Below are 13,742 nucleotides of genomic sequence, written 5' to 3' on the forward strand. Positions count from 1 at the left end.
ATTTTCTAAGGTAATTTACATGTAAGAACTCCCTCAGTGACATACACATGTTTCGTTTAATGTAGGTATAGGATTGTAAATTGTTTGACAAGGGATCTTTATTTATCCCTAAAATAATGTTTGTACGTCAGTGATGTAAAAGCGGTTAGTAATGTATTATTGTTGCTGTTGATGATTGTAAGAGTTAATACTGTTCGTTCCTTGTGAGTTCTGCTCCCAGAAGTTTGGTGACTAAACAGTTGCTTAGATACTGCACAACCTGCCCTTGGAACGGGAAAAAGGAACACTCAGTACACATAAGAAAAACGCGAAGGTTTAGGTCAAAGCCAGATAGGTAAAGAACGATTGTGACTGAAGACTACTGAACTCTTCCTTGAACTAGATTAGGGTTTGATAATATACAAAAAAATAAATAAAACCTGGAACATTTAGAGTAGTGTGAGCTTCACTTTATGATTCCGCATAGGGCACCATGCAGCGTGGATCGTCCACCATAATAAGAAGAAATGTGCCGTCAGCCAGGAATGCCCAGGCAATGTCAACGAGACGGTCATCAGTTGTCATTAGAATCTCGATGGAGTCCAGCTAAATATTTCTGAGGGCTGGTGCCGAGTTAGTGACAGGCTCACCTTATCATTGGAGACATTTAACTTTATACAGCAGATTGCCCAGACCCGGCTAGGAATGAGTTATATTTGTAGCCAGATTCACGATTTTATGTCTTCGGATGTAAATACAAGAAGGGTGCCGTTGTAGAAAAAACAAGCCAATAAGAGAGTTTAGCTGTATATTTCGATCTTAACTGGGGGTCGAAATATGAAGACACTCTCCTTTATATGTTTAGATCACAATAATTTGTTTTCTATCAACATTGCCAAATAACCATAGATTCTGAGAGCCCTCAGCTCGTGAGAGACGTGTGCATCTGTAAGCAGACTAAAGATTCTAAAGCACATAGTTTTCAGCTCTAGCGTCTCGGTGATGTGATCCAGAGATGTAATGTCTGTCGTATCTCACTTCAATCAGTTCTAAGGAGCTAAATGAAGTATTTGAAATGGGATTTTTGACAAACTTGTAGCCCTTAAAGCTTCAAATAAACTAACAGAGGAATGACAGATTAGTACAATGTTCAAACGACTTTATTGAGAAAGGGAATTCTACGTTACTCAATTCCCCCTCTCCCTCTACCTCTCCCTCTCTCTCTCTCTCTCTCTCTCTCTCTCTCTCTCTCTCTCTCTCTCTCTCTCTCTCTCTCTCTCTCTCTCTCTCTCTCTCTCGTTTACATGCTAAACAAACCGGAGGGATGCGAGACACACCGGGTTTATTAATATACACATTATATTTTATTCTCATGAATAATTGTGTGAGAGCGAGGTCGGGAGATTAGAGACGCTGTCGTGATGCCTGGATGTATCGTGCGCCTTCACAGTGCCAGCAGCAGCTTGGTAGCAGTCTTAGGTTACCTGCAACTCTCTAGATCACCAACTGACCTACAAACACCTCTCATCCACTATGGTAAGAATGAAGAATAAAAGGCACAATACAGAGACTGGAACAATACACAAATAACCCGTATATAAGAGAAAGAAACTTATGACCATTAACTGGTTAATGTTTCAGATCGGGCCGTCATAAGTTACACTATCCTATGTGCGGGTTATTTATGCACTGTGGTAAGGTAAATTTTGCATTAAGAAGGCAAATGACTGCCAACAACTTGAAGGAAATAGACGCGATTGCAGTTACTTATGTCACTTTTAATGAAAACGTTTTGGTTCTTGGATATTGATCACTTCCGTAAAGATGTCCTAAAGGAATGCATCCGTATCCATTTCCGTACAGATTTTGCCCCTAGCGGTGAATTTATTGGTCACTACTACTCACCCCTTGATGGAACCTACCACAACAGAGGAAGTAAGTGCATTAAAGACCAAACAGTGGACACACCATGGGCGACACTAACTCTTCCTTTGGCTATTTTAATATTCAGGTATTGCTGCCTTAACAATTACATTACCCTTATCCACATATATTTCCACACTTATAATTGCAATATTATCATCAGGTAGCACTACTTTCACAAATTAACAATATTTAATTGCAGGAAATCATGCATAATTTTGTCCAATGTTAATAACTTTAATTACAATGTACTTAAAAATGTTCATTAATTTCAATCTAAGATGCAGTGCTGGTGTGTGTGTGTGTACTCACCTAGTTGTACTCACCTAGTTGAGGTTGCGGGGGTCGAGTCCGAGCTCCTGGCCCCGCCTCTTCACTGATCGCTACTAGGTCACTCTCCCTGAGCCGTGAGCTTTATCATACCTCTGCTTAAAGCTATGTATGGATCCTGCCTCCACTACATCGCTTCCCAAACTATTCCACTTACTGACTACTCTGTGGCTGAAGAAATACTTCCTAACATCCCTGTGATTCATCTGTGTCTTCAGCTTCCAACTGTGTCCCCTTGTTACTGTGTCCAATCTCTGGAACATCCTGTCTTTGTCCACCTTGTCAATTCCTCTCAGTATTTTGTATGTCGTTATCATGTCCCCCCTATCTCTCCTGTCCTCCAGTGTCGTCAGGTTGATTTCCCTTAACCTCTCCTCGTAGGACATACCTCTCAGCTCTGGGACTAGTCTTGTGTGTGTGTGTGTGTGTGTGTGTGTGTGTGTGTGTGTGTGTGTGTGTGTGTGTGTGTGTGTGTGTGTGTGTGTGTGTGTTTTTATCCTCCTGATCACACTTTGCATTTTCTCTAGTCTCTTCGAGTTTCTGTTGGAAATTTCATAGAATCGAGAATAAACCCACAATGAGCTAAGGGATGCGATGATACAAGAACCCTCAATAAAGTCACGGGTAAATCACAAGTAAAATTACAGCACTATAATCATGTACTTGTTAGTTCAATAAATTATTTATCTTGTTTAATGTGGGTGTTACGTAAGTAAATAAAAACCGATGCAATGGTGATATAAAGATCCGAAAGTTAGAAAATGCGAGTTTACTTTCAGCTGAAGAGCTGTGTGGGCAGGTGTTGTGTGGGCAGGTGTTGTGTGGGCAGGTGTTGTGTGGGCAGGTGTTGTGTGGGCAGGTGTTGTGTGGGCGGGTGCTGTGTGTGCGGGTACTGTGTGGGCTGGTGCTGTGTGAGCGGGTGTGTGGGCAGGTGCTGTGTGTGCGGGTACTGTGTGGGCTGGTGCTGTGTGAGCGGGTGTGTGGGCAGGTGCTGTGTGTGCGGGTACTGTGTGGGCTGGTGCTGTGTGAGCGGGTGTGTGGGCAGGTGCTGTGTGTGCGGGTACTGTGTGGGCTGGTGCTGTGTGCGGGTACTGTGTTGGCTGGTGCTGCGTAAAGACATCACCAGGATTTTTCTCTGTATTAAATTGATAATGCCACTCTTTGGAGAAGCGTCTACACAATAGACACCAAAGAGCTGCACATGCGTCTTATTCACCTTTCAGGTTCTTACATCGGTAAAGACACATGTTTGTATAGTTTATCTGAAAACATGCACCACCGTTGCTGTTGAACTGATGTCACACAGGCTGCTGTTGGTTTATTTAAATCTTGCCAAGAGACGAAGCGGAAGAAATACAAAAATCATAAGTGAATTACTGGGTGAGAACTGTGCTTCTCAGAGTTGCTACACCAACCTGTCAAATACACAAGTCCGGCCACCACCTGATTCAGCGCTGTGGTACAATATGCTGTACAGACTCGGTATTTTTCTAGCACAGTGCTCTTTAGCCCTGGTTACTGGTCTCCCTATGGTGACCGAGCTAGTGCCAGGGGAGACTTGGCTGACTGGGAATCGTTGGATTCAGGACAATTATTGGAGAATGCCTTTTCTAATAGGCTTCAAACTTTCAGTATTTCTGGACTGCATTAAATGAGCCGTGTAACTTGCAAATTTTAATAAATTGGTTTTAAAGTAATAACACGAGAATGCTTCTTTAGGTCGGATTCAAACACTAAGCTCTGTTATCTCCTAATTGAAAAGATTTTTACACTGAATTTGCGCTTTTTTAAGCTTTTTGTATCAAACTGAACTTTCTCAGAAACACACATTCAAAAAGTTTTTATTAGAGCACTGTAGAGAATTTCGAATAGAACCGAAATGTAATCTTACAAGCTCACACTTGAGTTAATCTGTAGGATATCACAAGTCTCGTACTGAGTGTTACAAGTTCCAGTGAACCACAGCGTCTGGAGAATGGAAGGCACTCAGATTTGATCCAAGGAAGTAAAAGTTAGGGTCAAATGCTTGGATGAAAGGTTCCTAAGAAGCGTCGAGAAATGCCACTTGTTGGGTTACAACTCGATAAAGCTCACACTACTGTAAATGTTGTTCCGTAAAGTTTCGCCTGAGGCCGAGACATGATCCCAAGGTAAAGCTTCATTGTCTGAGTTCACAGGTTCGACACTATGACGAACCACAAATATTCATATACCCAGAGCCATAGCTGGGTTGAAAGCATCTCTGCTCGCTTGTTATTCATAGATTCCAACCTATAACGTTTCACATGTTTGTTAGCTTAATAAACATTTGCTTTGAATGTTTTGAAAAGGGAGATGTAATGAAAAATAGTCAGCATCAAATCAATTTATATTATGTAGAGGTTATTTTGACACTGAGCAACACAAATTACTACTGACTGCTATCGTTATTATTTAAGAATTTTTCAACTGTCTTCTGGAAATCACAATTTGATTATTGCTACATGTGATTCTGGGTATTTATTTGAAATCATATGACAAGTAAATGGTAGTTCAGGTTATTAAACCCTGTCGTTATAGTCGAGTAGAGTCGAGTAGTTTGTCAGGACATCATCTGTACTTTTTCAAATGGGTGTATTGTCATGAGATGATGGTAGTGTATTCCTTGTCCTAAGTCTCAGCTGGTGACATCATCAGCCACCTGAAGCAGCATCTGGTGACACCAGCCACATGGAGCAAACTACTTAGACACAAGTGTTGCTATTCTTGTCCCAGGTGGTGCCTGCTCCACACGTCATCTTGGCACCTCTACAACGCTGACCTGTGGACACCAACATATCCTAGACAACTGATAATCGTTTCTCATTCATTTTAGATATTTTAAAAATTTACTGTTTTTTTTTTTATGTTGAGATTAGACTTCCTGGTTTAGACGTCTTTCGTAACTAATAACCATATTTGTTACCCAACAATTTTTGCATAATTATAAGAATATTGTGACTTGTCAAGAGCTGTGAGAAGCACAGTTCTGCAAGTTGACCGAAGAGTACGGCTTTCCTGACAGTACACGTTAAAATTGGTAACACACCGTCTTGCACCTGTACCTGCTGGTACTAACACTCAGACATTGACCTGTAGCACTCAAGATAGCTATTACAATTATCTTCACTGCAGTACACATTTAGTACAATTCTTGCTCAATGCACTAGCACACTTAACCTTAGGATAACTATCTACTTGTGTGGTGTTATACGTACTAACAACAAACGGCCCGTTTGGTGCCACATTACGTGCAAAAGGCGACATACTTACCTCCTGTGGCACCGTACATATTTACAGTGGATGAAGAAATCTTGCACTTAAGGTGCTTCAGACAGGAAAAGATAGGCAGAGTGTCTCACTCACCGTTTGCATCCAGCTGAGGAAGAAAATAATTATTAGATGAGAAGTAGAGAGACGGGAATGAGAATTGGGGAGACGGGAATGAGAACTGGGGAGACGGGAATGAGAATTAGGGAGAGGGGAATGAGAATTAGGGAGACGGAATGAGAATTAGGGAGACGGAAATGAGAAGTAGAGAGGCGGAAATAAGAAGTAGAGAGACGGAAATGAGAAACAGAGAGACGGAAATAAGTAGAGAGACGGAAATGAGAAATAGAGAAACGGAAATGAGAAGTAGGGAGACGGGAAAACTTACATATTGTTCCGTTACTGAGAATATCAAATTTTAATGTCAAAGTATAGAATCTTTAAATTATTATCATATTAACTTCCCAGTTCCAGGACATAACTGATGCATAATTATAATGTGTAAGTTAACTTCTAAAGTTTGGATTAATATTTACAAGTTTCAGCTTCAGGGATACTGGTCCCTTATTAAGGGACTTGTTCCAACTGATCAGCGGTTTGACTTCTTCCACTGTAACCCCTTTAATATGGACAAAGTGTATCAGATACCAACTGTTAAACATATTGTACCATCACATTGTACCAGCAACGGTGCTGGTATAATGTGTTGGTACAAGAATAACATTATTACGGTTTTCACCTTAAAGTAATGATGTTGGTACAGAAAATTATTTTCTCCGAGAAGGTATGGATGATTAATATAATTTGCAAATCTTACTATATCTGCTTCGTCATCAATTAAGTCACCGTTTTCTGCTACATTGGGAAAAATAGAGAGAGAAAACTCTTTTAATGAGAGAGAACTCTTTTATTTTTTATGCAAGTGATGCTGAAGGTGGTGCTGAAGGTGGTGCTCAGTGTGGTGCTGGAGGTGGTGTTAGGGGTAAGGATGGTAGTGGAGATTGTCTTAGAGGTGACGATGGTGCTGGAGGCTGTCGGAGTTGGTCTTAGAGGTGTAGTAGTGCTGGAGGTGGTAGTTTAGCTTTAATGGTGTGGAAGAGGTGATGGTGGTGCTGGAGGTAATGATGATGGTGGTGTTGAAGATGGTGGAGATTTTAAAGAGGTGGTAGTGGCGGTGTTGGAGATGGTGATGGAGCTAATTGTCGTGGTTGTGGTGTTAGTGTTGCTTGTTATGGTAATGTGTTTTTACAAGTTATGAAGGAGAGTTTAGCCTCATGTAGTTCTAATTATTAATTCTGTGGAAGCTTAAATAAATGAATTTTATCTTCGGGTGATAATTCTATGGTGTGTGTGTGTGTGTGTGTGTGTGTGTGTGTGTGTGTGTGTGTGTGTGTGTGTGTGTGTGTGTGTGTGTGTGTGTGTGTGTGTGTGTATGTGTGTGCGCCTCATGTGTGTGTGCGTGTCTGTGAGTATGTGTGTTGGGCCAGTGTGCATGCATGCTAGTATGAAATCTTCGATTTAGTCAAGTTCTGAATTACCTTCTTGTCAAAGTGTCCTCTAAATTATAAAAAAAAAAGGTTCCACAAACTCCTACTCACGGAGCAGTAGTAGTAGCTGGTGGTGTCGTTAGGGTCGCCCCTGTAGCAGACGTCACAGTCACAGACAGTGGCGTCGGCTGTGCAGCTTGGTACAAAGGTTTCGAAGATACACACCTTATCCGGTTGGGACCAAGCGGTACCTGGGGCGCAGCTCATCACCTGAGGACCATAGGTGGTGCACTGCACGAACAGATGACGGTTCGTGGGGTGAGGGTAGTACTCAAACCAGGCCCCCGGGTTCTCGCAGCGAACCTCTTGTCCAGCGATGATCTTGCAGTACGGCAAACTGCAGAGTTCAGCAGTCACAGGTGAAGCCACTGCAGCTACAGGAGGCTTAGTTGCTGCTGGGACATCAGCGGTAGCTACGGCCACAAGGGTGAGGGCAATGATGAGCTTCATATTGAGCTGTGTGGGTATTGGAGGTGGATTCATCTGTGAGGAACTAGTCCCGTGGTCGTGGGTTAAATACTCAGCAAGATAATCACAGGTATATCCGTTTTGACGTCAGTCATACCCAAGCAACTGCGTGCTGGCCTCCTCCTGCAGCAAAACAACAAGATAACATTGATCTCTCAATCCCTTTTCCGAAAAGGCTTGTTCATTTTATTGTAGCTAATCCTTGTTATTTGTCCCAATGAACTCGGGGCTACAGAAGTGTTCCTCGTGAAGGTTTATGATCATACTAATCCTTTGAGAACTTAAGAACATATTTATGATCTAATCCGACGTGTCCTCGAAATAAAAGAACTTAAATGTTTATGACTGGTCATTTTTACAGTGGAAAGAGTGTCAGTGTGTATCACGTGTGTGTTGCCAGATGTTGTAAGAGACTGTGGAGATGTTCTATCGTGACGATTTTGTGTGTGTATATTTTGCCTCTCCAGTGACACCTTCACCATCAGGGTAACTTACAAAGAAATTACCTGGGTCGTTTAATGCAGGTTTCACTGGCGTGAGACATCTATTGGCCCGGGGATGAACATAAACTCCACTTTATTGTATTAGATTTGATACCTGACGCAAGAAACTACCGTCTCTCCATGGGCAGAATTCGGAGAATAGAAAAGAGGCGTGATTGAAGAAAGAGGCGAAGATCAACTTTTAAGTGAGAAAGAAGAGGGATACTCAAAGGAAGAAGGATGGATAGAATTATGTCAAGAGAAGGATAAAAATTTTCCTAAATAAAAAAAATATTAAAAATATTACAAACATACAAAATTTCTGTTACATGCAGAGACGTCCAGTTTCTGGAATTATTGAAACTCGGCTGAAACTCGAAATTTTTTCCAATAGTAAAACTTGAATAGAAAAAAAAGGGTGAGAAGATTAAAAAAAATATATAGAAAGAGCTGACACCAATGCAAAAAAAAAAAAATAACGAAAATAGATTCTTTGCTTTTCATATAAAACAAATTTAAAAAAATTAGCTTAGCAGTTAATGATTTTTCTTTATATCTAAAAATAGGTTGTGTTTATTTAAAGAGTTGCAATGATTTTTCCTTTTATACCAAACGGGTGATTGATTGAATATTAGTGAATGTGTTTTCTTCGAGTCGTGCAGAATAGGTAAAACTGGTCACTTATCAAGAACTCATTTAAAATTAAGTTCTTTCTAAAATTTTCTCTTATACGTTTAAAGATATATTTTTTTAATTTATGTTAATGTAAAAATTTATAATTTTGTACCAGAAGAGCCTTAGAAAACTTACCTAACCATATTATAACAAGCGCAATTTATTTTATCCTAATCCAACTAAATATATTTTAGATAAGTTTGTAATTTAATTTAATAATAAATAAACACAATGAAATAAATATATATATATATATATATATATATATATATATATATATATATATATATATATATATATATATATATATATATATATATATGTCGTGCCGAATATGTAAAACTGGTCAATTAGCAAGAACTCATTTAAAATTAAGTCCGTTCTAAAATTTTCTCTTATACGTTTAAAGATATATTTATTTCATTAATGTTAAGGTAAAAAATTTTAATTTTGGACCAAAATAATCTTAGAAAACTTACCTAACCTTATTATAAAAAGAATAATTTATTTTAGCTTAACCCAACTAAATATATTTTAGATTTGTTTACAATAATTTAATACTAAACAAACACAGTGAAATATATTTTTTTCGTTATGTTCAGAATGATTTTGGCGAAATTATTGCATACACAAATTTTCACTTGTCCTATATGGCAAGATGAACGTTGCACGACATATATATATATATATATATATATATATATATATATATATATATATATATATATATATATATATATACATTGCACATAAATAATCTGTCAATTAACTGAAAATGCATTGCCCCAACATTTCCCATTTAGCAGAGAGATTACGCAACAAAGTTCTGTATTGTACTGGTATAAATTGTTGCACCCTGCCAGTATGTCTGTCTGTCACGTGCAGCACATTCTGGCTTAATTACAGCCAGACGAGGCAAAAGATAATCAAATCACATTCCATTAAAAGTTATGCTCGGAAACACTTTATCAATTCTATGGGCAATTTTTTAATCGTATCTGATACGTCCTTTGTATGTGTACTCACCTATTTGTGATTGCAGGGGTCAGTTCACAGCTCCTGTCTCCGTTTCTTTGTTAGAGGCTACTGATTCCACTTTCCCTGCTCAATGAACCTTATCGTACCTCTTCTTGAAGCTATGTATGGATCCTCCACTACTACATTCTCCAGATTGTTCCACTTCCTGACATCTCTAAGGTTGAAGAAATGCTTCTTAACATCCCGATAGCTCATCTGAATTTCTACTTCTGTGTCGCCTTGTTCTTATGTTCCATATTTGAAACATTCTAGCCCCGTCCACCCTGTCAATTCCTACCAGTATTTTATACGTCGTTATCATGTCCTCCCTGTGTGTGTGTGTGTGTGTACTCACCTAATTGTAGTCACCTAATTGTGGTTGCAGGAGTTGAGACTCAGCTCCTGGCCCCGCCTCTTCACTGATCACTACTAGGTCCTCTCTCTGCTCCTTGAGCTTTGTCATACCTCGTTCCTGCCTCCACTACATCACTTGCTAGGCTATTCCACTTCCTGACTACTCTATGACTGAAGAAATACTTCTTAACATCCCTGTGACTCGTCTGAGTCTTCATCTTCCAATTGTGACCCCTTGTTTCTGTGTCCCCTCTCTGGAACATCCTGTCTCTGCCCACCTAATCTATTCCCCGCAGTAATTTGTATGTCATTATCATGTCTTCCCTGACCCTCCTGTCCTCCAGTGCTGTCAGGACGATTTCCCTTAATCTTTCTTCGTAGGACATTCCCATTAGCACTGGAATTAGCCTTGTTGCAAACCTGTACACTAATTTCTTGACGTGCTTGACCAGGTGAGGGTTCCAAACTGGTGCTGCATGCTCCAGTATGGGTCTGCCGTACAAGGTGTACAGAGTCTTGAACGATTCCTTACTGAGGTATTGGAACGCTGACTCAAGAAATCTTAATGACACGATTGCAAACAAACCATACCCCCGGCCGGGATTGAACCCGCGGTCATAGAGTCTCAAAACTCCAGCCCGTCGCGTTAGCCACTAGACCAGCTAGCCACAATAAGATTCATCCAACTAGGTATATTTCTACACCATAGAAATATACCTAGTTGGATGAATCTTATTGTGGCTAGCTGGTCTAGTGGCTAACGCGACGGGCTGGAGTTTTGAGACTCTATGACCGCGGGTTCAATCCCGGCCGGGGGTATGGTTTATTGGAACGCTATTCTCAGGTTTGCCAGACGCCCATACGCTGCAGCAGTTATCTGGTTGATGTGCGCCTCAGGAGATGTGCTTGATATTATACTCGCCCCAAGATCCTTTTTCTTGAGTGAGGTTTGCAGTCTTTGGTCACTTTGCCTATACTCTGTCTGCGGTCTTCTTTGCTCTTCCCAGATCTTCATGACTTTGCATTTGGCGGGGTTAAATTCGAGGATCCAGTTGCTGGACCAAGCTTCCAGCCTGTCCAGGTCTCTTTGTAGTCCTGCCTAATCCTTATCCGATTTAATTCTCCTCATTAACTTCACATCATCTGCAAACAGGGACACTTCTGAGTCTGCCCTTACCGTCATGTCATTCACATATACCAAAAATAGCATTGGTCCTGTGGAACCCCGCTCGTCACAGTCGCCCACTCTGACATCTCGTCAGGTATAATGACTCGTTGGTGCCTCCCTGTTAGATATTCTCTGATCAGTTGCAGTGCCCTACCTGTTATATGTGCCTGATCCTCTAGCTTTTGCACTAATCTCTTGTGAGGAAATGTGTCGAAGGCCTTCTTGCAATCCAAGAAAATGCAATCTACCCATCCCTTTCTCTCGTGCCTTCCGTTACCTTGTCATAAAACTCCAGTAGGTGTGTGATATAGGATTTGCCTTCCATGAATCCATGCTGGTTGTCGTTTATAATCTTGTTCCGTTCCAGGTGCTCCACCACTCTCCTTCTGATAATCTTCTCCATGATTTTGCATACTGTACACGTCAGTGACACTGGTCTATAATTTAGTGCCTCGTGTCTGTCTCATTTTTTTAAAAATGGGAACTACATTCGCCGTCTTCCATACCTCAGGTAGTTGCCCAGTTTCAATGGATGTGTTGAAAATTGTTGTTAGTGGCACACACAGCGTCTCTGCTCCTTCTCTAAGGACCCACGGAGATGTCCGGTCCCAACGCCTTTGAAGTATCAAGGTCACTTAGCAGCTTCAACCTCCAGCACTTGTGTTGGCATATCTCTTGTTGGTGTACCCCCTTATTCTGACTTCCTGGAGTCCTTTCTGTTTCCACTGTAAATACTTCTTAAATTTTATGTTGAGCTCCTCACATACTTCTTGGTCGTTTCTTGTGAGCTCCCCACTTTCTTTCCTCAGCCTGATTACCTGGTCCTTGACTGTTGTCTTCCTCCTGATGTGGCTATACAATAGCTTCGGATCAGACTTGACTTTTGATGCTATGTCGTTGTCGTACTGTCGCTGGGCCTCCCTCCTTATCTGTGCATGCACGTTACTCTGTGTGTGTGTGTGTATGTGTGTGTGTGTGTGTGTGTGTGTGTGTGTGTGTGTGTGTGTGTGTGTGTGTGTGTGTGTGTGTGTGTTTTGTATAAATGATACCAATTTATACCTATTTGCAATTACCTATTTGAGTGAGCTCTATTTCTTAATTTTCGGCTGACCTTTTCCGTATCTCAGAATGGATCTGAATTCCACTATGGCATTGCTAAGGTCTTTCTCCCTATTTGCCATTCTTGCATTGAAGAAATACTCCCAAATATTCCCGTGTCTCACTGGGCTGTATAATTTCTAGTTATGAAACATTGTTCGTGTTGTATCTCTAGTACAAAGCTTATCATTATTTACTCCGTCTATGTCACGTAGTATTTTATATGTCGTGATCATATCTCTAATTTTTCTTCAGTCCTCCAGGAGAATTAGACAACCAAATTCGCTTATCCATAGGAAGTAACACAATTCCCTCACCTCTTTACCGAAATTGAATGAAATCTTTTACGCTCTCTCAAACGAGTCTTTGTCTAGATTCCTGTCAGTCACTCTTATATTTGCAGGCTCAGTTTGGTCTATTTTTTTTCAGGACTTTTTTTGTTTAGCTTTTGCGGTGAGCCTCTTTTGCACCCCTATCCCCCTAGCCTCATCCTCAGTTTATACTCTCTTATCAGTCCTCATTTTCCTGTCTCCTAGTTTTGCAACATTGTTTTTGCTAGGAATAGACTTCGGTTAGATTGATCCAACTGTAACTAAAGTCTATTCAGATCGTCTTGCAGTTTCGTTTAATTATATTCAGCTTGTATCGTTTTTGTTAGACATCATCTGTAAACAAGATCATTTTTGTTCAGATAAAAACAGCACTGGATGAAGCACTGATCCTTGTGGGCCTCCACGTGTCTCACCTTCCCATTCTAATGATTAATGCCTTATGATGACTCTTTGTTTTCTTTTCTTCTAATAATTGCCTGTCTGTTTTAATACCTTCCATTTTATCCCAGCTTACTATCGTAATCTGCTGAATAGTTTTCTTCGTAGTACTCTATCAAATTATTTTATGGAGTCTTGGTATATGCAGTTAGATCATTCTGTCTGTCTGTCTGTCTGTTTGTCTGTCTGTCTGTCTGTCTGTCTCTCTCTCTCTCTCTCTCTCTCTCTCTCTCTCTCTCTCTCTCTCTCTCTCTCTCTCTCTCTCTCTCTCTCTCTCTATCTCTCTCTCTCTCTCTCTCTCTCTCTCTCTCTCTCTCTCTCTCTCTCTCTCTCTCTCTCTCTCTCTCTCTCTCTCTCTCTCTCTCTCTCTCTCTCTCTCTCTCATGCTAACCGCATGTGTTGCCAGTATCTTACATGAAGGGTTAATTCTGACTTTAGATTCAATTTCAGCATGCTAAAAATTATATAGATAATCACTCGTTTCTCCTTTTCCTTAATTATTCTTCGAGTCACTGTTATGCATCACATATTGTCTCTTACCGCTTCTCTATTTTTTATTTAAGTTGTATCAAATGCATTTGTAATTTATAAATGGCAGTCCACCCATACATCTCGTTCCGGCTTAATTCTTGTAATTCTCTCT

The 13,742-nt window shown here is 40.4% G+C and overlaps 1 protein-coding gene across 1 annotated transcript; it reads right to left on the reverse strand.

The window, feature by feature from the left end:
• Positions 1 to 3,961: 3,961 nt before the first annotated feature.
• On the reverse strand, positions 3,962 to 7,566 carry LOC128691290 (uncharacterized). The gene is made up of 3 exons (XM_053780118.2): positions 7,119 to 7,566; positions 5,617 to 5,629; positions 3,962 to 5,032 (listed from the first exon to the last, which is right to left on the reverse strand). The coding sequence occupies exons 1-3, from the start codon at positions 7,548 to 7,550 to the stop codon at positions 4,956 to 4,958; spliced, it is 522 nt and encodes a 173-aa protein (XP_053636093.1). The 5' UTR covers positions 7,551 to 7,566; the 3' UTR covers positions 3,962 to 4,955.
• Between the last annotated feature and the right edge of the window lie 6,176 nt (positions 7,567 to 13,742).

The sequence above is a fragment of the Cherax quadricarinatus genome, chromosome 36 (genome assembly GCF_038502225.1).
Source record: "Cherax quadricarinatus isolate ZL_2023a chromosome 36, ASM3850222v1, whole genome shotgun sequence".
NCBI lineage: Eukaryota > Metazoa > Arthropoda > Malacostraca > Decapoda > Parastacidae > Cherax > Cherax quadricarinatus.

What these genes read in the sequence shown, in the direction of transcription:
- LOC128691290 (XM_053780118.2), bottom strand. Translation starts at nt 7,550, where the DNA reads ATGAATCCACCTCCAATACCCACACAGCTCAATATGAAGCTCATCATT.